Source organism: Trichoderma harzianum, assembly GCF_003025095.1.
Source record: "Trichoderma harzianum CBS 226.95 unplaced genomic scaffold M431scaffold_2, whole genome shotgun sequence".
Lineage (NCBI taxonomy): Eukaryota > Fungi > Ascomycota > Sordariomycetes > Hypocreales > Hypocreaceae > Trichoderma > Trichoderma harzianum.
Window position 1 is genome coordinate 2,472,132 of NW_020209250.1, and position 20,333 is coordinate 2,492,464.

The 20,333-nt window shown below is 51.7% G+C and overlaps 10 protein-coding genes across 10 annotated transcripts; 9 read left to right on the forward strand and 1 right to left on the reverse strand.

Moving 5' to 3' along the window:
* Positions 1-92: 92 nt before the first annotated feature.
* M431DRAFT_490951 (hypothetical protein) lies at positions 93-269 on the forward strand (the record flags this gene model as incomplete). The annotated part of the gene is made up of 1 exon (XM_024916857.1): positions 93-269. The coding sequence occupies one exon, from the start codon at positions 93-95 to the stop codon at positions 267-269; it is 177 nt and encodes a 58-aa protein (XP_024779030.1).
* Positions 270-487: 218 nt separating this feature from the next.
* On the forward strand, positions 488-2,373 carry M431DRAFT_504276 (hypothetical protein). The gene has a single exon (XM_024918445.1). It carries the CDS (start codon positions 625-627, stop codon positions 2,059-2,061), a length of 1,437 nt encoding a protein of 478 aa, XP_024779031.1. The 5' UTR covers positions 488-624; the 3' UTR covers positions 2,062-2,373.
* Positions 2,374-3,878: 1,505 nt separating this feature from the next.
* On the forward strand, positions 3,879-5,429 carry M431DRAFT_504277 (hypothetical protein). Its single transcript, XM_024918446.1, has one exon. It carries the CDS (start codon positions 3,949-3,951, stop codon positions 5,266-5,268), a length of 1,320 nt encoding a protein of 439 aa, XP_024779032.1. The 5' UTR covers positions 3,879-3,948; the 3' UTR covers positions 5,269-5,429.
* Positions 5,430-5,952: 523 nt separating this feature from the next.
* M431DRAFT_107407 (hypothetical protein) lies at positions 5,953-7,489 on the forward strand. The gene is made up of 3 exons (XM_024911646.1): positions 5,953-6,365; positions 6,427-6,475; positions 6,551-7,489. Exons 1-3 carry the CDS (start codon positions 6,246-6,248, stop codon positions 7,309-7,311), a joined length of 930 nt encoding a protein of 309 aa, XP_024779033.1. The 5' UTR covers positions 5,953-6,245; the 3' UTR covers positions 7,312-7,489.
* A 194-nt stretch (positions 7,490-7,683) lies between these two features.
* Positions 7,684-9,600, forward strand: M431DRAFT_478438 (hypothetical protein; the record flags this gene model as incomplete). Its single annotated transcript, XM_024915673.1, has 3 exons — positions 7,684-7,855; positions 7,929-8,346; positions 8,424-9,600. The coding sequence occupies 3 exons, from the start codon at positions 7,684-7,686 to the stop codon at positions 9,598-9,600; spliced, it is 1,767 nt and encodes a 588-aa protein (XP_024779034.1).
* Positions 9,601-9,988: 388 nt separating this feature from the next.
* Positions 9,989-11,008, forward strand: M431DRAFT_504281 (hypothetical protein). The gene has a single exon (XM_024918447.1). The coding sequence runs from the start codon at positions 10,247-10,249 to the stop codon at positions 10,940-10,942; it is 696 nt and encodes a 231-aa protein (XP_024779035.1). The 5' UTR covers positions 9,989-10,246; the 3' UTR covers positions 10,943-11,008.
* Positions 11,009-11,778: 770 nt separating this feature from the next.
* On the forward strand, positions 11,779-12,900 carry M431DRAFT_75575 (hypothetical protein; the record flags this gene model as incomplete). The annotated part of the gene is made up of 3 exons (XM_024922354.1): positions 11,779-11,830; positions 11,891-12,462; positions 12,535-12,900. 3 exons carry the CDS (start codon positions 11,779-11,781, stop codon positions 12,898-12,900), a joined length of 990 nt encoding a protein of 329 aa, XP_024779036.1.
* Positions 12,901-13,253: 353 nt separating this feature from the next.
* On the reverse strand, positions 13,254-16,105 carry M431DRAFT_504283 (hypothetical protein). The gene is made up of 2 exons (XM_024918448.1): positions 15,645-16,105; positions 13,254-15,585 (listed from the first exon to the last, which is right to left on the reverse strand). The coding sequence occupies exons 1-2, from the start codon at positions 15,768-15,770 to the stop codon at positions 13,609-13,611; spliced, it is 2,103 nt and encodes a 700-aa protein (XP_024779037.1). The 5' UTR covers positions 15,771-16,105; the 3' UTR covers positions 13,254-13,608.
* Positions 16,106-16,309: 204 nt separating this feature from the next.
* M431DRAFT_504284 (hypothetical protein) lies at positions 16,310-17,222 on the forward strand. Its single transcript, XM_024918449.1, has 3 exons — positions 16,310-16,377; positions 16,501-16,684; positions 16,822-17,222. Exons 1-3 carry the CDS (start codon positions 16,357-16,359, stop codon positions 16,893-16,895), a joined length of 279 nt encoding a protein of 92 aa, XP_024779038.1. The 5' UTR covers positions 16,310-16,356; the 3' UTR covers positions 16,896-17,222.
* Positions 17,223-17,728: 506 nt separating this feature from the next.
* Positions 17,729-20,298, forward strand: M431DRAFT_74672 (glycosyltransferase family 66 protein; the record flags this gene model as incomplete). The annotated part of the gene is made up of 5 exons (XM_024922253.1): positions 17,729-17,855; positions 17,990-18,013; positions 18,104-18,778; positions 18,843-19,971; positions 20,028-20,298. The coding sequence occupies 5 exons, from the start codon at positions 17,729-17,731 to the stop codon at positions 20,296-20,298; spliced, it is 2,226 nt and encodes a 741-aa protein (XP_024779039.1).
* Between the last annotated feature and the right edge of the window lie 35 nt (positions 20,299-20,333).

The following is a 20,333-nucleotide window of genomic DNA, read 5'->3' on the forward strand; positions in this document are numbered from 1 at the left end:
TTGATACAAACAACATCAACACAACATTCGCATTTTACTTACCGATGCTATTAATAAGCTGACTTCAGTAACAACTTTTCGAGTTCACAAAAATGTTGTTGGACCTAGCAAAGATGTTACGCCACACCTTTTTATCGGGAGCTGCCCACTCGGTTGGGCCATCCGCTGAGCCACACCCGGGAGTCTATGACGAGCACGGAAGGGATACAAACACCACACAGCTGGGTTTGAGATGGGCCTTTTTTTGGGACTTTGGAGTTAGTTGTTAGATGGTCTCCTTGATACAGAGCTCATTTTGCGTCTCCCTTACTTGACTTGGAAGAAACGATTGTGTTTGTTTTACTTCGCCACTTCTCCCAAAGTTGCTGATGTAGGCTATGATAGGCACAGAGTTTAGCCCCACCAACTAATGGTCTTGGCCATTGGGCTGAGTTCCGTGTTGTCTTTGTTGACTTTTGACGTGATTTGACTTTTCCCTTGCTTCCCTAAACAAATCAATCAATTGTTGGCTTCACTCATTCACTCAATCGCCATCTCATCTCATCCAACTTCATCTCACACATCTCCCTGTTGTTGGCTCTCTCATCCCCATTCTCACACACTCACTCATACACACACCCCGCGATGGCCGACCTCACCATCCGCAACCTCACCATCACGCCCCTGGAGCTCATCTCCGTCCAGCGCTTCCAGGGCGAGAAGAAGCGCACCGGCAACGTCGTGTCCAACGTCACCGGCGCAATCTCCGGCTTCATCAACGCCACCGACTTCTCCGCCCACCACATCCTGCCCAAGGGCGACTCGCACGACGCCCGCGATGTCTCCTTCCACCTGGACCCCTTCCGCACCGTCCGTACCGACGTCCGCACTGCCGATCCCGCCGGCCGCGAGGTCCTCCGGCTGACGTTTCGGGCCGGCGACCGGCGGTATGAGACGGATGTTCCGAGTCCTTCGCGCAAGTCGGCGGTGATGACGAGGATTGATGGGGATGACGACGATGGGGATGATGCTTTGGATCTTACTGTTGTGTATGTTCCTACGGGTGCCTTTCTCGCCATCTTCTCTTCGGCTAAGCTCCATGCTTGGATGAAGCAGCTGGATGACGCCTGGCCTCTGCCCATGCTCTCTATCCCTGGCACTCACAACTCGCCAACATGCCACACTGCCCTGCCCTCAGTCCGCTGCCAGTCTGCTGGCGTCCCAGAGCAGCTCCAAAACGGCGTGCGCTTCCTCGACATTCGCGTCTCCGTCAACACAGACAACGACACCCTGGCCCTCGTCCACTCCGTCTTCCCCGTGTCCCTCACCAGCGTAAAGTACTTCCCCGACATGGTCGACGACATCTACCGCTTCCTAGACGCCAACCCCAGCGAGACCATCCTCATGAGCATCAAGCGCGAGGGCGCCGGCCGCGGCACCGACCAGCATCTCAGCCGCTACCTCAAGGCCGGCTACGTCGACAAGCACCCGGACCGCTGGTGGACAGAGCCCCGGATCCCGAGCCTAGGCCAGGCAAGAGGCCGCATCATTATCGTCCGCCGCTTCGGCCTCGACGAGGAAATTGCGCGCACGTGCTGGGATGGGTGCGGCTGGGGCATCGACGGCCAGCACTGGCCGGATAACTGCGAGGACGGGACCTGCGAGGGCGGGCACATCCGCGTGCAGGATTTCTACGACGTCACGGAGAGCCAGAACATTGAGCGAAAGATTGACTACAGCCGCGGTCAGCTGGAGCGCTCTGCTGAGCGAGAGTTTCACGTCGTCGGGCCTGACCATGATCATAATCCTGATGCTGCGCTGCTGCCTATCTTTGTCAACTTCCTGAGCGGGAGCAACTTCTTCAATGCTACGTGCTGGCCTGAGAGAATCGCCGCCAAGGTGAATCCTGCCATTGTTGAGTATCTCTGCATTCGCCACGGCGAGGACGGCAAGGGGCCTAAGCAGCTCAAGGTCGGCGCGGCGAGCACTGGTATTGTCGTCACGGATTGGGTGGGTGCGAATGGCGATTGGGATCTTATTAGGTGCATTGTTGGCTGGAACGCGAGGTTACAGCTCCCTTGAAGATGATTGAGTCGAGGGTAAAAATGGATGATACATTGTGGTTGTTTTTCTGTGTTACGAGCTTTACATGGAACATGGTTCGGAGTGGCAAGAGAAGAGTTCAGGTCACACGAGCGAACAAGCGGATAGACTAAATAGTTCAAAACTTGGGTATATTATTATTGTTATGCATATGCTACACCAGTGTGACACCATGAGCTTCTATTACCAGCATGAACTAGAATAGAAGCTCATGGTATCCCAGCATCATAGCATGTCTGCGGGCAAGCAAACAACACCATAGCTCGGATAAACATCTCGCAGCTTCATAATGATATCTAAAGCAGCAAAGTTAGCCATTGCTCTACTGCTCTTTTGTCTCAAGTAATGATGATTATGAAACCATATCAGTTCTCCAAGGTGAAACTTTTTTTCGTCACGAGGAACTCGGCCAATGTAGATAATAATGAAAGTCATCATGATGGTAGGGTGAGAGAAAGTGAAGAAGGAAAGAGACAAAATACATACCATTTGATCAACCATGCGAGACATCGATACTTCTCATCTAGTTTACTTCATCCAATGTCAGCTCCAGTCCAGCGGCAGTCCAGCAAGCACAGCAAAACATTGACATGATTTTTCTATCCACTAGTTAGCTACGTGTACGGGCAATTGGTAGTGTGCGGGCTGCACTTACTTATCAGAAGGTGTAGGTTTGTTCATATCCAACGACTCCCGAAGGTGTCGCGGAAATCAGACAGTGTGAATACAAAATAATAACATTTCATCACAGAGATACAGGAGCAAGGTAAAGAAAAAGCTTTGTATAATAAGTACCTATTAGTGTACGAGTTAGCTGACATGTACAATCCTAGCTTGAAGGAACCGATTCCTATGAACCACGATCAGGTGACGAGATCTCATCCTGAGTTCTCACTCCCCTTCACCACAAGGATTGTACGTCCTCGCTTTCTCAGGGATGAAGAGTAGCAAGGCTCGATATGTCCGCCCGTTCGTTCAAATTTTCATCATGTGGGATAGGTTGAGGTATGAGAGAATATGGAATTACCTATTGACAGTCTGAGTTAGCAAAACAGCTTTGACAACAAAAGACGACAACAGTAAAAATTGTAAATAGTTCTGATCAGACAAGGCTGAAACTTATCAAACACGGTATCCACATCGTATATTAAGCATGAGGAATCCCTGAGGTGTCAATTGTTCATCACACAGAACAAGCTAGTCGACAATAGCTGAAGCAAAATAGAAAGAAAAAATCACCAACCTTTTGAGAATGCAGAGAATCGTGGGTGGATCGAGGGGGTATTAGCCCTACTTCCTGGACATCTGGGACGCGTTAGCAGAGCTCGCCAATGGCAAAGAGTCTGAAAAGGATGCGATCCAAAGCTCGTTCAGGTAAGTTGTAAAAATTTACAGAGTCACCATGGTCTGGTATGAATTGGATTGTTCATGAAAATAAAGCATCATGTAAGGCGCGTTCAAAGGAAGAAGAATATAGCTTACCGTGAAAACAAGTCCAACCACCAGAGCTCGCACCAGAGCGTGCACTTGCAGCTTCGGAACAGAGCTTCTGGTGGTTTGTGAAGTAAAGAAAGAAGAAAGAAAAAATTGGTGGAAAATTTCTCGACGGAAGAAAAGTAGAAAAATAAAGAAGCCCGCGCTAGTCCCGGTTTGGCACTAGGCGGCCTCAGCCCCGCATCTGTGGCGCAGATCTAATCTGTGGCGGTGTTGCCAACGCATTAGCGCGCTGCATGCTTGCGTGGCGAATGTCATTGCCGAACTTATATACGGAGAAGAGAGTCCGTCACTTCCCGTCATCTCTCCTGGAGTTTCATCTTCAACCTCTTTCAACCACCTTTTTGGTGAAGGAAAACAAAGAATTTCAACATGGCGTCCGCGGGGGCGATATGGGGCCCAGATGCCCTGCGTCTCCTCCGAGTTGCCGTGTCTAGGACCACTGCGGTGGTCCGGGACAAACTCGCCAATGCGGCGAGGCCGTTTCAGAACCAAGCAGTTCAACCAATTCCTGTGTCGGCCAAAAGCGGTCGACAATCCATTCACCCAGCGAACCTCGTTAAACAACAGGCACGAGGTGGTGCCAGAGGCTTTTCCACCAACGCGGCGAAGAATGCACACAAGATTGTCCGACGATACCTTAGCTCCGAGAGCGGTGCTCCTCGACTAGATCGATCCAAGCTCCCGAGCTCCAACACTTCCCGCCGAGTTGCTCAGTTCTCTGGTCGAGCACCCTTTGCGAGTGCTCTGCGACCCAATTTGACGGGCGGAGCTATGCCCCGAACTGCCGGTGGCTATAGCTTGGGCGGAGGTGCTCGATACTTCTCACATACTCCCACGGCCCCTGCCCAAGTCGTGCAGAACGTCTCTCAGGCAATGAGAGCATTTTTCCTTTCGGGACAACGAATCCGATATGATGGAACAGGACCACGGGGTGAGGCTCAGTACCGGGCCGTCTCCGTGCTCGAGGATGAGGCTATGCGTAAGCTGGCTGCCATCCCCAAGTTCGCTCCTGGTGCCTATGTCGACTTCCAGCTGAGCCCAACCATCACGGCTATGAGCCCTCTTGCTGCCGCCCTTGTCCAGGCTTCCACCGCCTCTGGCTTCCAGGCTGAGACTGCTATCCCAAGCCTCAACACTGAGGGATTCCTCGATGTCCTGTCAGCGGATTTCGGCCGTGCTTTGAAAGACCTGACGGCCATTTATGCCGATCTTGAGCGTCTTTCATCTTTGGGCGATTTGCCGATATCTCTAGAATCAGGCAACTTGCTCAGAGTTCGATTTCCAGGCGTTGATGTTGAAACAGTCGAGCGGCTGTGCGATGACATTGGCATCCAAAGGGGCATTGTCAGTCAAGACATTGGCTTCGAGAGTGCCACTGGCGTTAGAACGGCACTCAAATTTCCTTTCGCACCAGACACTGAAAAGGCCTTGACGTCCCCCGGAGGGTCGGAGAGGTCTTTGGAAGGGCATGAGTTGGATGACATTTCCTCACTCGGCGATGAGTCTTTCGTCCATGAGGCATTCGCGTACGAAAATTCGGAGGATCCCTGGTGTTCAGAGACGGACGGATATGAAAGCATGTCGCCTCCGACCAAGTCGGAGCAGCAATGCTCTGAGGAGTATGAAGGCCTGGAAGGCATCTATCGGTTTCTCGAAGAATGCGACAAGGCCAAGGGTAGACTGGGTTGATGCTGATGCGCCCATCTGCATGCAACAGGACGGAACAACACAGCGTATGATGTTATGAAATTCGGACAACCACACTCTTTTTGCATTCTTCTTTGTATTATCAACCATTTAGCATACCTAGCTTACTTACGGCAAGAATGAAGTTTTCTTTTGTGCACTCACTTCTTCATCATATTAAACTAGTGACATTGAACAAAACAGTGACTGTCGTGAAGCTGAAATTCTGGGCGACAACTGTCATCATGTCGTATTTTTGAACGCCTGCCTTTTCGAGCCATCGCAGCCAGGGCCCGGGGGATATGGTGGACCTTTTAGCAGATTGGTATTGGTCGAAATATGCTGCAGAAATATGCCAAACGAGAAGAGGTAGGCACAGGAAAGGTCGCAGCTGATTTCATGCACAGAGACGGGCTCCATGGTTTCCTATTGGAGGTGGGATGCGAATGCGCTGTATCGCGTGACTGACTGGCCAGAATTGCAACTCTACAGTACTGAGTGTGTGTGTGTGTGATTCTTATCGCTTATCGCTTATCGATAGTCACATGTATGCTTCCTCGTCCAATTGACGGCTTACGTTGGCAGCCACATGCTAAGGTACCAGCTAATGTATCTCCCGCTATCTAAGCTCAAGTACAACGACGAATTATAAGAGTCAGGACGTCAAATTATATCCTTTATATGGCCAAACATCTCAATAGAAGCGTAGAAAAAAATCTGCAAGATTATCAGATCATCTAATCTCTGAAGCGCCACCCGGAGATGAGTTCGCGGGGTTGCTCGGCTGCCGATCTCGTTTTCCCGGCTGGAGCTTTTCCCCACAGGCGTTGCCTCGGCTTGAAGTTGAGTGACCGAGACTCACCTTGTCCATTCCATCATTTAAGTCCGCCAGCATCCCCAATCTTTTTTCCACCTGCATTTGCATCTGTATCCGCTTCCTCTTAATACCAATTTGGCCTCTCTGATTAAAAGCATTCACAATGTCTGGACCTGGCGTCGGCTTCGAGTATCCTCCTCAGTCCGTTTCTTGGCTGAAGCGCGATGTGCTGCTCTTCGCAAACTCTATCGGCGCTACTGCTGACGAGCTTCACTTCCTCTACGTAAGTTTGCTGATTTCGAAGAGAAAAAGAAGAAAGCCACAATTGACAATCCCGTCCACAGGAACTCCACCCCAACTTTGCCGTCTTCCCTACTTACCCTGTCATCCTGCGTAAGTGGCCCATTGCTGGCATCCCTTGACCGACTGCCAGACTTTGTGCAAGAAGCTGACAAATGGGCGGAACAGCTTTCAAGGGCGACACACAGGAAGTGATTGACTTCTACGCCTCCCAGAAGAAGATCAAGGTCCCCGGCGTTCCCGACTTCGACTCCCGCCGCGTCGTCGACGGCCAGCGAAAGATTGAGTTCCTCAAGCCCCTGCCCGTCTCCTCCGAGGGCCACAAGTTCGAGATCCGCCAAAAGGTCCTCGGCGTCTATGACAAGGGCCGCCCCGGCTCCGTCGTCGACACCCAGCTCGAGCTCGTCGATGCCAACACCAACGAAGTCTACACCCGTCTCTTCGGCAGCGCCTTCTACGTGGCCCAGGGCAACTGGGGCGGTCCCAAGGGCCCTGCCACCGAGAACTTTCCCCCTCCCAAGGACAAGAAGCCCGACTGGGTGCTGGAGAACCAGATCTCCAGGGAGGCTGCCCACCTGTACCGTCTGAATGGCGACTACAACCCCCTGCACGCCACCCCCGAGCCTGGCGTCAAGATGGGCTTCCCTGGCGCCATCATGCACGGTCTGTATTCGTGGAACTCTACCGCTCATGCCATCCTCAAGGCTGTAGGCGGCAGCGATCCTGCCAATCTCAAGGAGTACCAGGCCCGTTTCGCCAGCCCCGTGCTGCCCGGTGACAAGCTCATCACCCAGGTTTGGAGGACAGGAGAGAAGAAGGGAGAGTTTGAAGAGATTCGGTTTGTTGTTGCTGTCGAGGGCGGAAAGGTGTGCTTGAGCAACGGCCGTGCCTTGGTCAAGATTCTGGGAGACATCAAGGGAAAGCTGTAAATTGTATAATAATGTGCCGTTTTGATGACTGATTTTGGAGAGACCCCGCGATGGGTCCTTTAGCGAAACAATGAATTTAACACGCTTCTGCGTATCCTTGAAGGGAAAATGGCTGTATGATGAATTCAATTGTCAGATTAGTGAACCAATTAATGTATAAAAAAAAAAGAGAAATCGTATACAAATTTATGTAAATAATTGTTGCCTCATTGTGGATGTCGGGGAGCGATAATAGCTGCCTGCGTCAGGTTGGCCAAATTCTGCTGCCTGACTTGACCGTCTGCTTTTTTTATCCTTTATATCCCACCTCATCTCCATCTCACAACCAGACATGCCTTTACCGACACTCATCTCATAACATTAAAAAAAAAAATGAGCGAAACTCATCACATCGGCCAGCGGATTTCTTACGATGGCGCAGCTTGCACGGTGCGCTTCATCGGCGGGGTTGCGGGCACGACGGGCAGTTGGTTAGGCGTCGAGTGGGATGATGCCGCACGAGGCAAACACGATGGCTCTCACAAGGGCACTCGCTACTTTACATGTACTGCATCTTATCCCTCTTATGAAAGTTTGAGATTTTATATATTTCATTCGGCTGACGCGACGAGACGCAGGCAAATCAAAATCCCCCACCGCCGCTTCATTTGTCCGGCCAACTCGTCCGGCAGACGCCCCCCAGAGCTTCCTCGCCGCCCTCAACGAGCGGTACGTCATGGATGCGCCGGGGGCGGTCAAGGGCAAGTCCAAGATTGAGATTGTCATCTCGGGCAAGGTCGCCCAGGAGATGGGCTTCGACAAGATCTGGCAGCGACAGTCGCGGCTGCGGGAGACCAAGATTGTGATTCTCGACAGCCTGCGGGTTGCGGTGGCGAGGACGGAGGGGGACGTCAATGAAGAAGGTATTGCGGCGACGATTGCTGAGACTGCGCCCAAGATTGTGGAGTTGGATTTGAGTAGAAACTTGTTTGAGCGGTTTGGGCCGGTGTTGGACATATGCCGTGATTTGAAGGATTTGCAGAAGCTTAGCATCAAGTAAGTTTTGACCACATATGGTGTCTACCATAACCCTGTTATCATGCTGACTTATGATTTCTTTTTCACTCCTATAGTGGAAACAGATTTTTAGATATCCTAACCGACGATTCTCTTAATGGTGCAGAGTCGGTTCTAGGCGGAGTAATCGAGCTGCAGCTGGGAGAGACGTTGATGAGTTGGCAAGAGTCGTGTTTAGTGGCAAGCAAATGCCCTTCCTTGGCTACACTTCTCGTGGGATCGAACCAGCTGTCTACTCTACCGACTATAGTCCAAGACAGTCTACCATCAACTCTGACATCGATCAATTTGGAGTACAATGATTTCACAAGCTTGTCGGATATCGCCAGCCTTGCAACACTCAACAACCTTCGCTATCTACAGCTCAAGGGGAACAACATATCAGCCATAACATCTTCTTCCGGCCCTAACGATGTCGTCTTCCCTCCATCGGTACAATACGTCGATCTTTCTTACAACAAAATAGACAGCTGGGAGTTTGTCGACAAACTGCCGGCCGTATTCCCCGGCATGATAGCGCTTCGCATCACCCACAATCCCATCTACTACTCCATGGATGCCGATTCCAATGCACAATCTTCGGATGAATCTTTCATGTTTACAGTTGCCCGCATTGCTCAGCTCAAGACGCTCAACTTTACACACATCACCACCACAGACCGCACCAATGCCGAAATGTTCTACCTATCGCGCATCGCGAAGCAGCTGGCTACGGTACCCGAAGCTGCAGAGGATTCCATCAAAGTCCTACACCCGCGGTACAACGAGCTGTGTGAAGCATATGGCGAGCCCGACGTGATTCGTCGTGAGGAAATCAACCCCAACTTCCTCGAAGCTCGCCTCGTCACTACGGAGTTTCATTATGAGGGAGCTTCCGAAGAAGGGAAGAAGACGAGAATCACCAGGATTCCAAAATCCTTTGACATTTATGCCGTCAAGGGCATCGTGGGCAAGATGTACGGCTTAGCGCCCCTTAAATTAAGGCTGATTTGGGAGACTGGGGAGTGGGATCCCGTAGCCGGATATGACGAACAGGATGGAGACGATGACAGCGACGATGAGGACGACGCCCTCCCGGAGACGGATCAGGACAGTCAGGAAGCAAGCGGTGAAGAAGACAAGGCGGGCAGGTGGGTGAAGAGAGAAGTCGAGCTTACGGATGGTCCAAAGCAGCTGGGGTATTGCGTTGACGGGTTGAGAGCGAGGATCAGAGTAGAGGCATCACGCAGCTGACAAGCTTTCACTGTAAATGGCAGTAGTATATTACTCTTTCGGTTTCTTTTTTTCCCTCCAATGGTTTCACCCAATTGTTTTCCCCAGTGCCAAGCACCAGCGGGCATCAGGTCAAATTCTCGTTGGATGAAAAAGAGAGAAGTTTCATGCAGGTCCCCCCTTCCAGCCCCAGGAATGGCATCATGTTTTTTCTCCAATTCAACCGGATCGGTTGACAATCTGCGCTGGGAGGTTGTAGCCGTAAGGCGTAGAGACGGGTGAGTTCCGAAAGCGATATTCCCCGAATTAGTTCTGCAACGTAAAATTTATGCTCAATTGATGGGAATCGAATGTCCAGGCCACCCCGCACAGCAGGGATGTCTAGCCGTTATTCGTCATTGGAGCTTTCATGCAGCTTGGCGAGAGCTGAACAAGATGAGAAATGCTGTGGTAGCATAGAAGTGTGGGGATGTAACAACTGGATGTCAGTGATGCATGTATGTGGTGTAACCAAAAGCTGTATATATAGAGGGACGAGTATACTCAGGATCGGACGAATGGATCAATAAAGAGATCAAGACACAGACACTTCCTCATTACGAGCAAGCCGTCTCAAAGCCGCGATACTCACCAGCTTATACTCGACTCTCTCACACAACTCACAAAGATGCTCTTCACCAACATCGCATGGCTCCTCGCCGGCTCGGCCTCAGCCTCAGCCTCAACGTCAAGCTTCAAATGGCACTGGCTCAACAACCCCGGCGTCGAACCCGTCTCACCAATCGGCCGCTCCATCACCATCCAAGTGCCCCCCGACACCGACATCTGGCGTCCCGCCCTCTCCAAGCACAACTTCACAGCTCCCTACCTCTACACCACCGTCCCCGCCGCGCACTTCCAGAGCGTCCAAGTGACCGTCACAGGGCCCTGGAAGACGCTCTACGACCAGGGCGGCCTCGTCGTGACGTTCCCCAACCGGCACAACCCCAACGCCACGCGCTTCATCAAGGCCGGCATCGAGTTCAACGACGGCACGCCCGCGCTCGGCGTCGTGGCCACGGACATTCTCTCTGACTGGAGTCTGAGTCCCATCACGGAGAAGCAGACGGGCAATGCAAAGGCCACGATCCTGGTGGAGAGGGATGGCACCGATGCGTGGGTGTATGTTGTAGAGAGCCAAGGCAAGACGAGGCGGGCGCTGAGACAGGTGACTTGGGCGTTCAACGAAGATGATGGTCAGGGCCTGGCCAAGGAGATTGAGGTCGGTATCTACGGCGCGAAGCCGACGGAGGAGTCGGGCGAGGGCCACGCGAGGGACAAGATTGCCGTGTCATTTTCTGGCTTTTCGCTCAAGACTGTGTAAAGGCCGTTTAAAGCCTGTATTTGGATGTCTGTTTTCTTTGGTAGTTAACTGAAATCATATGCATTGTTGTACTGTCTTGTGTCCTCGCGCATTTCGCAAAATAACTCCGCAGCCCAAAGGCCATCTGCGGGTATCTCCCGCGGCCCTCCGCGGCGGGTTTAACGACGCCGGAGTCGCGACACCACAAAAAAACCCCAGTGGGATGTCCGCAAGCCACGCATGATATGCATAGAAATCAACATCTCGGATCGGACCAGAATAGGTCAGCCGGAAAAAAGATTCATCATCAGTTCGCGATAATGGACATTCACAATCGCGAGACAGCGCGAGATTGCTAAGCAGATCTCGGATGCAATCGAACCAAAGCCGATGGGACTATCTGGAGATAGCTAAACCCGGGGACATTCATCATTCAGGTACAACAAAACTCAAAAGAGCGAGAAGACAGATGGAAAGGCGAAGAAAAACAAAGTTTAGCGCCAACCTGCCACAGAGAGACAGCCGTTTCGTGCTTTCGCCTTTGAGTTCGGAGATCGGGACGCTAAAGGACGGGTTTGTGTTGTCGGAATAAGTGAGTCGAAATAGACTCGTTATTTCCGATTGCCCAAAAAGGAAATTTCGTACAGTTACATCATTGCCTCGAAAATCTCGAACATGCTGCGGGGCCAGAATTTGATATATAGAGGTTGAGATATCGAGTTGATGAATTGTTTTTTCGAAGAGAGTATCAGCTCAAACAAAGCTTTAATACAACCCTTTGCACAAGGATTCAATCTCTGACAATATCTGCTTCATTTCATACTATTCCCGTCATTGCAAGCACACACTTAAACAACATGGCCACTGTTATCAACAAGAGCGTTGGTCCTATTGGCTACGGCCTCATGGGTGAGTTTGCTCGCAAGTATCAATAAAAAAACAAGCAGTTTTACTGATACCTTATTTTAGGATTCACTTGGCGACCAGAGCGTCCTCCTCTGGACCAGGCACTTGCAGCCTTAAAGGCAGCTGTTGAAAACGGCATGACTCTCTGGAACGGCGGCGAGTTCTACGGCACACCTGAGTGGAACTCTATGACTTTACTCAAGGAGTACTTCACCAAATATCCAGAAGATGCCGACAAGATTACGCTCATCATCAAGGGTGGCGCGGATCTTACTACGCACAAGCTCGACGCATCTCCAGAGGGCATTCGACGCTCACTCGACAACATCATCAACCAGCTAGGAGGAACTAAGAAGCTTGACCTCTTCAGCTGCACAAGAAGAGACCCCAACGTCCCTCTCGAAGTGACTTTTGGAGTTATCCAGAAGGAGTACATCGACACTGGCAAGCTTGGCGCCATTGCACTCTCTGAATGTAACGCCGATACTATTCGAGAGGCGGCCAAGATTGCCAAGATCGGTACCGTCGAGGTCGAGTTGAGCATGTTTACCCCGGATATTCTTACCAACGGCGTTGCTGCGGCCTGTGCCGAGAACAACATCCCCATCACTGCCTATTCTCCTATTGGACGAGGAGTAAGTTCAACCCCAAGAGAACTGAACCCTACTCGCACCGTCTAGTACATAAGCTGACTCTAGAAATCACAGATGCTCACCGGTAGATTCAAGGACGTGTCAGAGGTCCAGGGCTTTGGATTCATCTCCAAGTTCCCCCGCTTCGAAAAGGCCGCCTTTGACCACAATCTCCAGCTGGTCGCTCAAGTTGAGGCTCTCGCCAAGGAGAAGGGCTGCACCCCGGCTCAGCTCGCCATCGGCTGGGTGCACAGCCAGAGCAACCGCCCAGGCCGACCAACCATCATCCCCATCCCCGGCGCAACAACAGCAGAACGAGTGAAGGAGAACTCCAAGTTGATCAAGTTGACGGAAGAGGAGGCGAAGAAGATTGACACCCTCGTCGAGTCGTTTGAAGTTGCTGGCAACCGATATCCTGCTGGCGTCCCGCACAACACCTAGATACAGGCGAGCTGAGGCGTTGCTTTGTCCCAGACGAGTTTCTGGTTCATGATTTGTTAGAACTAGCATAATGACTTGCAATTTACAAGCGATTTGACACGTTATAATATTGAGACTCAGGGGTGAAATTGTCCTCATCCGGTCAAGTTGGCTTGAAGCCAAGATGACCTTGAGCATTGCAGAATTCATCGAAATGAATACATCATAGTGTGAATAATCAAAGGGGATATTTTAATTTGTTGTTTTCAAACTTACCATTCTCGTATTGTGGTTCCGTCAATCAATCCAATCGAGGACTGTACGGATAGACATTTCATGCCGTGTATTTAAAAATAACGATCAAAATTATCCTGAGCAAGAATCGCCTCGGCAAAAATAATCTTCATCTCTATGGAGATTCACGTGACGCTAAGAATGCGGGCACCTGAGCTTACCCGACCACCACGGAGTACAAGGTACGCCTCCATCACAACCCCTGTCCAGCTCTAATAAAGGTAGAAGAAATAGCAGAAAAGGCGTACAACAAATACTGTATAGACATAGACATGTAAAACGATAGTCCGTTGCCATTACCAATTTTTTCTACCTCACACTTGTCTAGGGGTATACATATATAAGCTCACCTTCATCAATCATTGCACAGGTCAGGATTCCAAGAAAAATTAAGGTGCCATGCGTGCCAGTAAACAAAAAGAAAGGAAAAAAATGCTAAACCATCATCGCCCCATTCATGCCCACGGCTTCCACTCGGTTGACAAGCTTCTTCACATTTGCCCATTCCTCATTCTTGAGTCCTTCCTTGCCGCCCAAGCCACTAGCCACTTCGAAGACGGTAAGAGAACCGTCGATGCCACCGGTTGCGATGCGTTTGCCATCGTTGGGCTCCCAAGCCAGCTTGTTCAAGCTCCTGGATAGCATTGTCCTTCCATCCTGTCGGCTGCTCGGCGTTATTCTCGACACTGGCTCCTCCGTGTCTATCGCAATGTCCCAGAATTCCAGCCAGCCAGCGCCGTCTACGAGGGCAAAGACGCTGGGCTTCACAGGTGACCATCTTGCATCGTAGACGACGTCCTCGCGGACAAAATCGATCAATGGCGAAATAGCACCATCTCCAGCACCAATCGTCGATGTGGCCGCGGGAGCACGAATCTTCCAGAGCTTGACGCTCCAGTCAAGGGAGGATGAAATGGCCAGGTCACCAAGATCCACAGGGCCCCTGGCTGGGTGGAAGTCAACCGACATGACAGGTGCCGCATGCCCCTTGTAGCTAATCTTCTTGTCGACACCAGCCTTGGCACCAGCACGGTCATATCTGTGGCAGGGGAATATTGTTCCCTCTTCGCTTCCAACGAGGAAGAATGTCGGGTCCGTCTGAGGGAATGATAGGGATGTAGGGCTGACGTCCTCAACCGCCACCTTGGCCTGGCTGGGGTTCTTCAACTCGAGCAGCTCTTGGGGCTGCGCAAACACATCCATGCTCCAGCCGCAGACGACGCCATCCGTAGAACATGATATGATATTATTGGCGTTTTGCGTGCCCACAATGTCCACCGAGTAGATAGGATGGGCATGGCCGTAGCCCGTCAATGGCGTCTTCTGAACCGGTGCAGATTTTGCTCGGGTATCCCATAGCAAGACTTGGCCGCTGTACGAGCCGCCAATGATGAGATTGGGGTGGTAGGGTGAGAATTTTGCGGTGAGGATGTCGGACTGAGCAGTAAAGACATATTCTGGCCGATTGTGCATGTGAATGTTCCAGACCTGGACGAGCCCATCCGGTTCGTGGGGTGCTGTCGGATTCTTGGTGTAGGATGCGAGTACAAGTTCATTGAACTTGGGTGAGAAATCTATCCCGCTAATCATTCGCTTTTTAGACCAACGATCATCGAAGAATTGCACCACCTCCTTGACTCTATGTCCTCCCTTTCCTCCCGTGTTACCGCTTTCTTCATCTTTGTCTTCGAGGTCCTTGCCGTGTAGGGCATAGTCGGTAAGGATATCATAGGTCTCTTGGTCCAGGGCTCTCTCGATGACCTTTGTCGACTGCTCTAGGAAATCTACAAATTCGTCTGAGTGAGTGACGGCTTCCAGTTCTTCGGCAGTAAGTTCTCTAATAGGATAGTTGGTTGAGGAAAAGTTTTGTGCCGCGGTACCACCCTCGGCCAAAAGCTCTTTGGTTGCTCGCAGCTCTTCCTCCACCTCGAATCTAATCTTTTGGCGCAGTTCCTCCTCTCGGTCACGCTCCTTCCTGCTTAGCCTCTTGTTCGGCGTTGAAGTCGGACCCATGAAGTCATCTGCATCGGACGCCATCGATTGGGCCCTTGTCCTAGTAGGGGTGGCCCATTCATCCGTAGTTTGTACACCTTTGCTGTAAGAAAAGACCTCCTTGACAGGGCTCGGTGGACATTCGTAAACGGTTGTCAGGGGAACTGTCGTAAGGCTCAGTGTCACAGGTGTAGGGCCTGGTGTAGCTTGTCCGCCTTGTCCAGTCAAGGAAGCTGTCCATTCAGAAGTCACATTGCTGATTTCACCACCACTGAGCACACTATTCGGCCTGCTTCCACGATGCGCGGGCGATCCAGGGGGTCCCGTCCCAATCGAGCTGGGTCTGCTGCTACCGACCAAGCTGTCAATGAGGGTTTCGATCTCGCGGCGGCTGTCTCCTCGTGGTGTCGGTGATACTAGCTGTGACAGAACAGACCATTAGCGGACGCGAAACCGGGTGGCACACGGAGAGAACAAACCTCGCTGGGCGAGCTCATGCCAGTGCGATTGTACGGCGTCTGGCTGGTAGCCCGAAGCTCCCTCTGGCGCTTAAGCTCTGCGAGCTTCGCCTTTTTGGCAAGAATCTCATCTCGACGTTGCTGCATCGTGATTGTCCCAAAGTCCCATGGCGGGACTCGCCAGAACAGTAGGTGAGGTCGAATGCGAAGGGACAAAGAGGGAGGGAGGTCAAGCCACGGCGCCACTCAGCGAGACGGCGATTCACGAGGGCGAAGGCGGGGTTCGAAAAGGCTGGCCTAGTTGGAGGAAAGAGAAGAAAACGATTAAGTAAAATCAGGACAGGGGATTGCGCTCTGGTCGGCCACTCTGCCCACTCCTTTTCATCCTCTAATGAATACTCCGTAAACCGTAATATTAATGGCACTGGTCTGTATCGGCAGCTAGAGGCGATTGCCATGAGCTTATCGGCCGTGGAGCAGCACCAGACGCTGGCTGCACGTGACCGCAGCGATGGCACAAGCCTAGAGACAGCCGGACCAGCTGCGGCCGTCCGGGCCTGGAAAAACTGCGACTTTTCCCGAGGACATTTTCAAATCTTCATCCCAGCCGACGCAACAATTCCCTCGAGCCACTCCTCGACAGGGTTCATCGACGGCCATTGTCGACCCCCCCAGATCCTCCCTCACTCCCCGATTCCTGCCTGAAGCAGCCGCGCGACGTGCGATTTTCACCATGTCGTCAACAGGAGTCAACGTACGTTGCAGTCTTATCCTCGCAGTGCCCAACCGCAGCCTTCCCGCATCGGCCTCGATCCTGCGATGATCGCGTGCAATTGGCCCTCGCTTGGCGACACAAGTCTGATTGATCAACTTCCAGGTCCTCCGGTGGTCCGCCCTCGCCTTTGGCGTGTTCTACGGCTTCTCCCACCAGCGCACCATCACCACCACACAGCGAGCTCAGCACGCGCAGCACGAGTACGAGCAGAAGCAGAAGCTGATAGACCAGGCCAAGGCCGAGTACGCAAAGAAGAACAGCCCAGTCACGGCAGCAACAAACGATGGTACGCATGATCCGAGAGACTATGCAGCATGGCATCTCTCCCTTTTCTCCAGCGGGGTTATTCTAGCAACGCAGGGGATGGAGGGGGACATGGAAGCGCATTTTGGGATTTTGTCAGCAAAACTAACTCTGGGACAGCCGCTACCGATGTCAACAGCCCTGAATTTGACCTCGAGAAGTACCTGCTGAAGATCGCCAAGGAGAGCCCTTAACGCAACCAAAACGTGGAGTGATGGAGGGGTGAGGAGCAAGGAAGCGATGTTGAAAAAAAGTTGAGAGAGGCTGGCGGGCGAAGAAGATGCGGCCGTCATGAAGACCCAAAAAAAGCCCTGCGAGGCATAATGAGACACCACAGACTGCAAAGGCAGTGTATATTTTGAAACTACACGTGGCGCCGCTGCATAGAGGTTTCCTGGGGTCATTTGTTTGGTGAACTGTACTATGTAAAAATATGCGCAATTAGACGATTCAAAGCTAAAAGAAAAGTTTACAAGAGTATCAACAACGTTGTGAGAAATAAATCAACGTTTAAATGGGCATCCAATTGCATTGCACGTGTGAGCTATACACTGCGACTGAAGAAATGAGGTTTCTCATGGCTGGTGTCTACATGCGCAGTAATGAGGTGGAACGATAATCCGCACCAACGGATGTGGTTCTTTTTCCTTTTTTGCACTTTTGTGCTTGTACTGAGAAGAACAGTAACGCTCATGGCCAAGGGTACTGGTATTGGTACTCTGTAAAATAACAGCACATTCCATCACAGGTTCAAATACACTCGCCTTCAACAGCTTCAGCGTTGATTCAGACTCGTGCCCACTTTTTCAATTGTCGCATGAAGCTTGAGACACATCCTTACAGCATCTTGTGTGATTGCGATGCTCCCTCGGGAAAACACCGGCGCCCGCGCCAGCCCCACAATGTCTTGACATACGTAGCACCTTAAGCTCCAAGCTGTCCTCAGCAGTCTGAGCGCGGCTTCAAGCAGGTACGAAGAATCTCCAACAACGCCTCCGGAGATTCATCTTCCACACCAGTAGCCACAATGGCGGCAAAAACCCAAGGGCCCGCCGTAGGCTACACTACGGAAAGCACTCGGACGCTGCTTCGCGTTGTCATTCTCTGCTTCATTGCAGCGGCTGCCATCTCAAGCCGTCTCTTCTCTGTTATACGTAAGCCAGCGACTCTTCCAGTTGCGATGGATGCTGCGATGGCGATGCTGCGATGCTGCAGCCATTGCTACGTCCAATTGCATTTGTGGCGCTATATACCAGAGGAAACAGCCTAGCTAACTTGCTATCTTTAGGATTTGAAAGTATCATCCACGAATGTTAGTCTATTAAACTCTATGCACTCTCCACGCAGAGCGCACGACTCGCCCCAACCAATGCCACTTAACATACTAACAACAATTGTCTAGTTGATCCCTGGTTCAACTTCCGAGCAACCAAGTACCTCGTCGCCAATGGCTTCCACAAGTTCTGGGATTGGTTTGACGACCGAACATGGCACCCTCTCGGTCGAGTTACTGGAGGCACCCTGTACCCCGGCCTGATGGTCACCAGCGGCGCCATCTACCACGCTCTCAGAACCCTCACAATCCCAGTCGACATCCGCAACATTTGTGTCCTCCTTGCGCCCGCCTGCTCAGGCTTGACTGCGTTTGCCACTTATCTCCTCACCAATGAAATGACCACGTCGCCATCTGCCGGTCTCTTGGCTGCCGTCTTCATGGGAATTGCGCCGGGTTACATCTCCAGATCCGTTGCCGGCAGCTACGATAACGAAGCCATTGCCATCTTCCTTCTCGTCTTTACCTTTTACCTGTGGATCAAGGCCCTGAAGCTGGGTTCCATGCTGTGGGGAGCTCTCTGCGCGCTCTTCTACGGATACATGGTGGCCTCTTGGGGTGGATACGCTTTCATTACTTGCTTGTTGCCTGTGCATGCGCTGGTCCTGATCGCCATGGGCCGGTACAGCACTCGCCTCTACGTCAGCTACACCACCTGGTATGCTCTGGGAACATTGGCCAGCATGCAGATTCCTTTTGTCGGCTTCCTGCCAATCAAGACTAGCGAGCACATGCCCGCCCTGGGTAAGAAATCCTTCGTCCATGATAAAACACACCTTAACATGAATCGCTAACATCAATTTTATAGGCATTTTCGGCTTCATCCAGCTCATTGGCTTCATCCAGTACGTGCGATCTGCTATTTCTGGCCGTCAATTCCAAACCTTCCTTGTCACCATCCTTGTGGCAACATTTGGCTTGGGTCTGCTGGGTCTCGTCGCCCTCACTTCTCTGGGCTACGTTGCTCCCTGGAGCGGACGTTTCTACTCTCTGTGGGATACCGGTTATGCCAAGATCCACATTCCCATCATTGCCTCCGTCTCTGAGCACCAGCCTACCGCCTGGCCCTCCTTTTTCTTCGACTTGAATTTCCTCATCTGGCTCTTCCCCGCTGGTGTCTATCTGTGCTTCCAGGATCTCAAGGATGAGCATGTCTTTGTCGTTGTGTACGCCCTCTTCGGAAGTTACTTTGCCGGTGTCATGGTGCGTCTGATGCTTACACTGACCCCCGTCGTCTGTGTTGCCGCCGCCATGGCTGCCTCTCAGATCCTCGACACCTACCTCTCATGGAAATCAGCTACTCCTGTCGAGGAGCAAGAAGCGCCCAAGAAGGTCAAGGGCGGTCTCCGCGGCAGCGAGAAGCCTAATGTTGGAATCTACAGCAACCTCACCAAGGTCATGGTGTCCGGATCCATGCTCGTCTACCTCTTGATGTTTGTCTCTCACTGCACTTGGGTTACGTCCAACGCCTACTCCTCGCCTTCAGTGGTCCTTGCCAGCCGTATGCCGGATGGAAGCCAGCACATTATTGATGATTACCGAGAGGCTTACCAATGGTTGCGCCAAAACACCAAGGAGGACGCCAAGGTTATGTCCTGGTGGGATTACGGCTACCAGATTGGTGGCATGGCTGACCGACCTACGTTGGTTGACAACAACACCTGGAACAACACCCACATTGCCACCGTCGGCAAAGCCATGAGCTCCAGGGAGGAAGTCAGCTACCCCATCATGAGACAGCACGAAGTCGACTATGTTCTCGTCGTGTTCGGCGCCCTCCTGGGCTACTCTGGTGACGATATCAACAAGTTCTTGTGGATGGTTCGAATCGCTGAAGGTATTTGGCCTGATGAGGTCAAGGAGCGAGACTTCTTTACCCCTCAGGGAGAGTACCGCGTTGATGAAGGTGCCACTGAGACCATGAAGAACAGCTTAATGTAAGTGGAAGTAATAAAGCTAGAGGGAAGTCATTGATTTCTAACAAGAAGCACAGGTACAAGATGTCGTACTACAACTACGCCTCTCTATTTCCCGCCGGACAGGCCGCCGATAGAGTCCGAGGGGTCCGAATTCCCGACCAGGGACCTGTTCTCAACACCCTCGAGGAGGCCTTTACCAGCGAGAACTGGATCATCCGTATCTACAAGGTCAAAGACTTGGATAACATTGGCCGTGATCATGCTAATGCTGCTGCTTTTGAGCGTGGCCAGAAGAAGAAGAAGCCCACCAAGAAGAGGGGCGCTCGTGTGCTTCGCGTGGATTAGAAAGATAAAATGTGTTATCACGGAGAGATATTTAA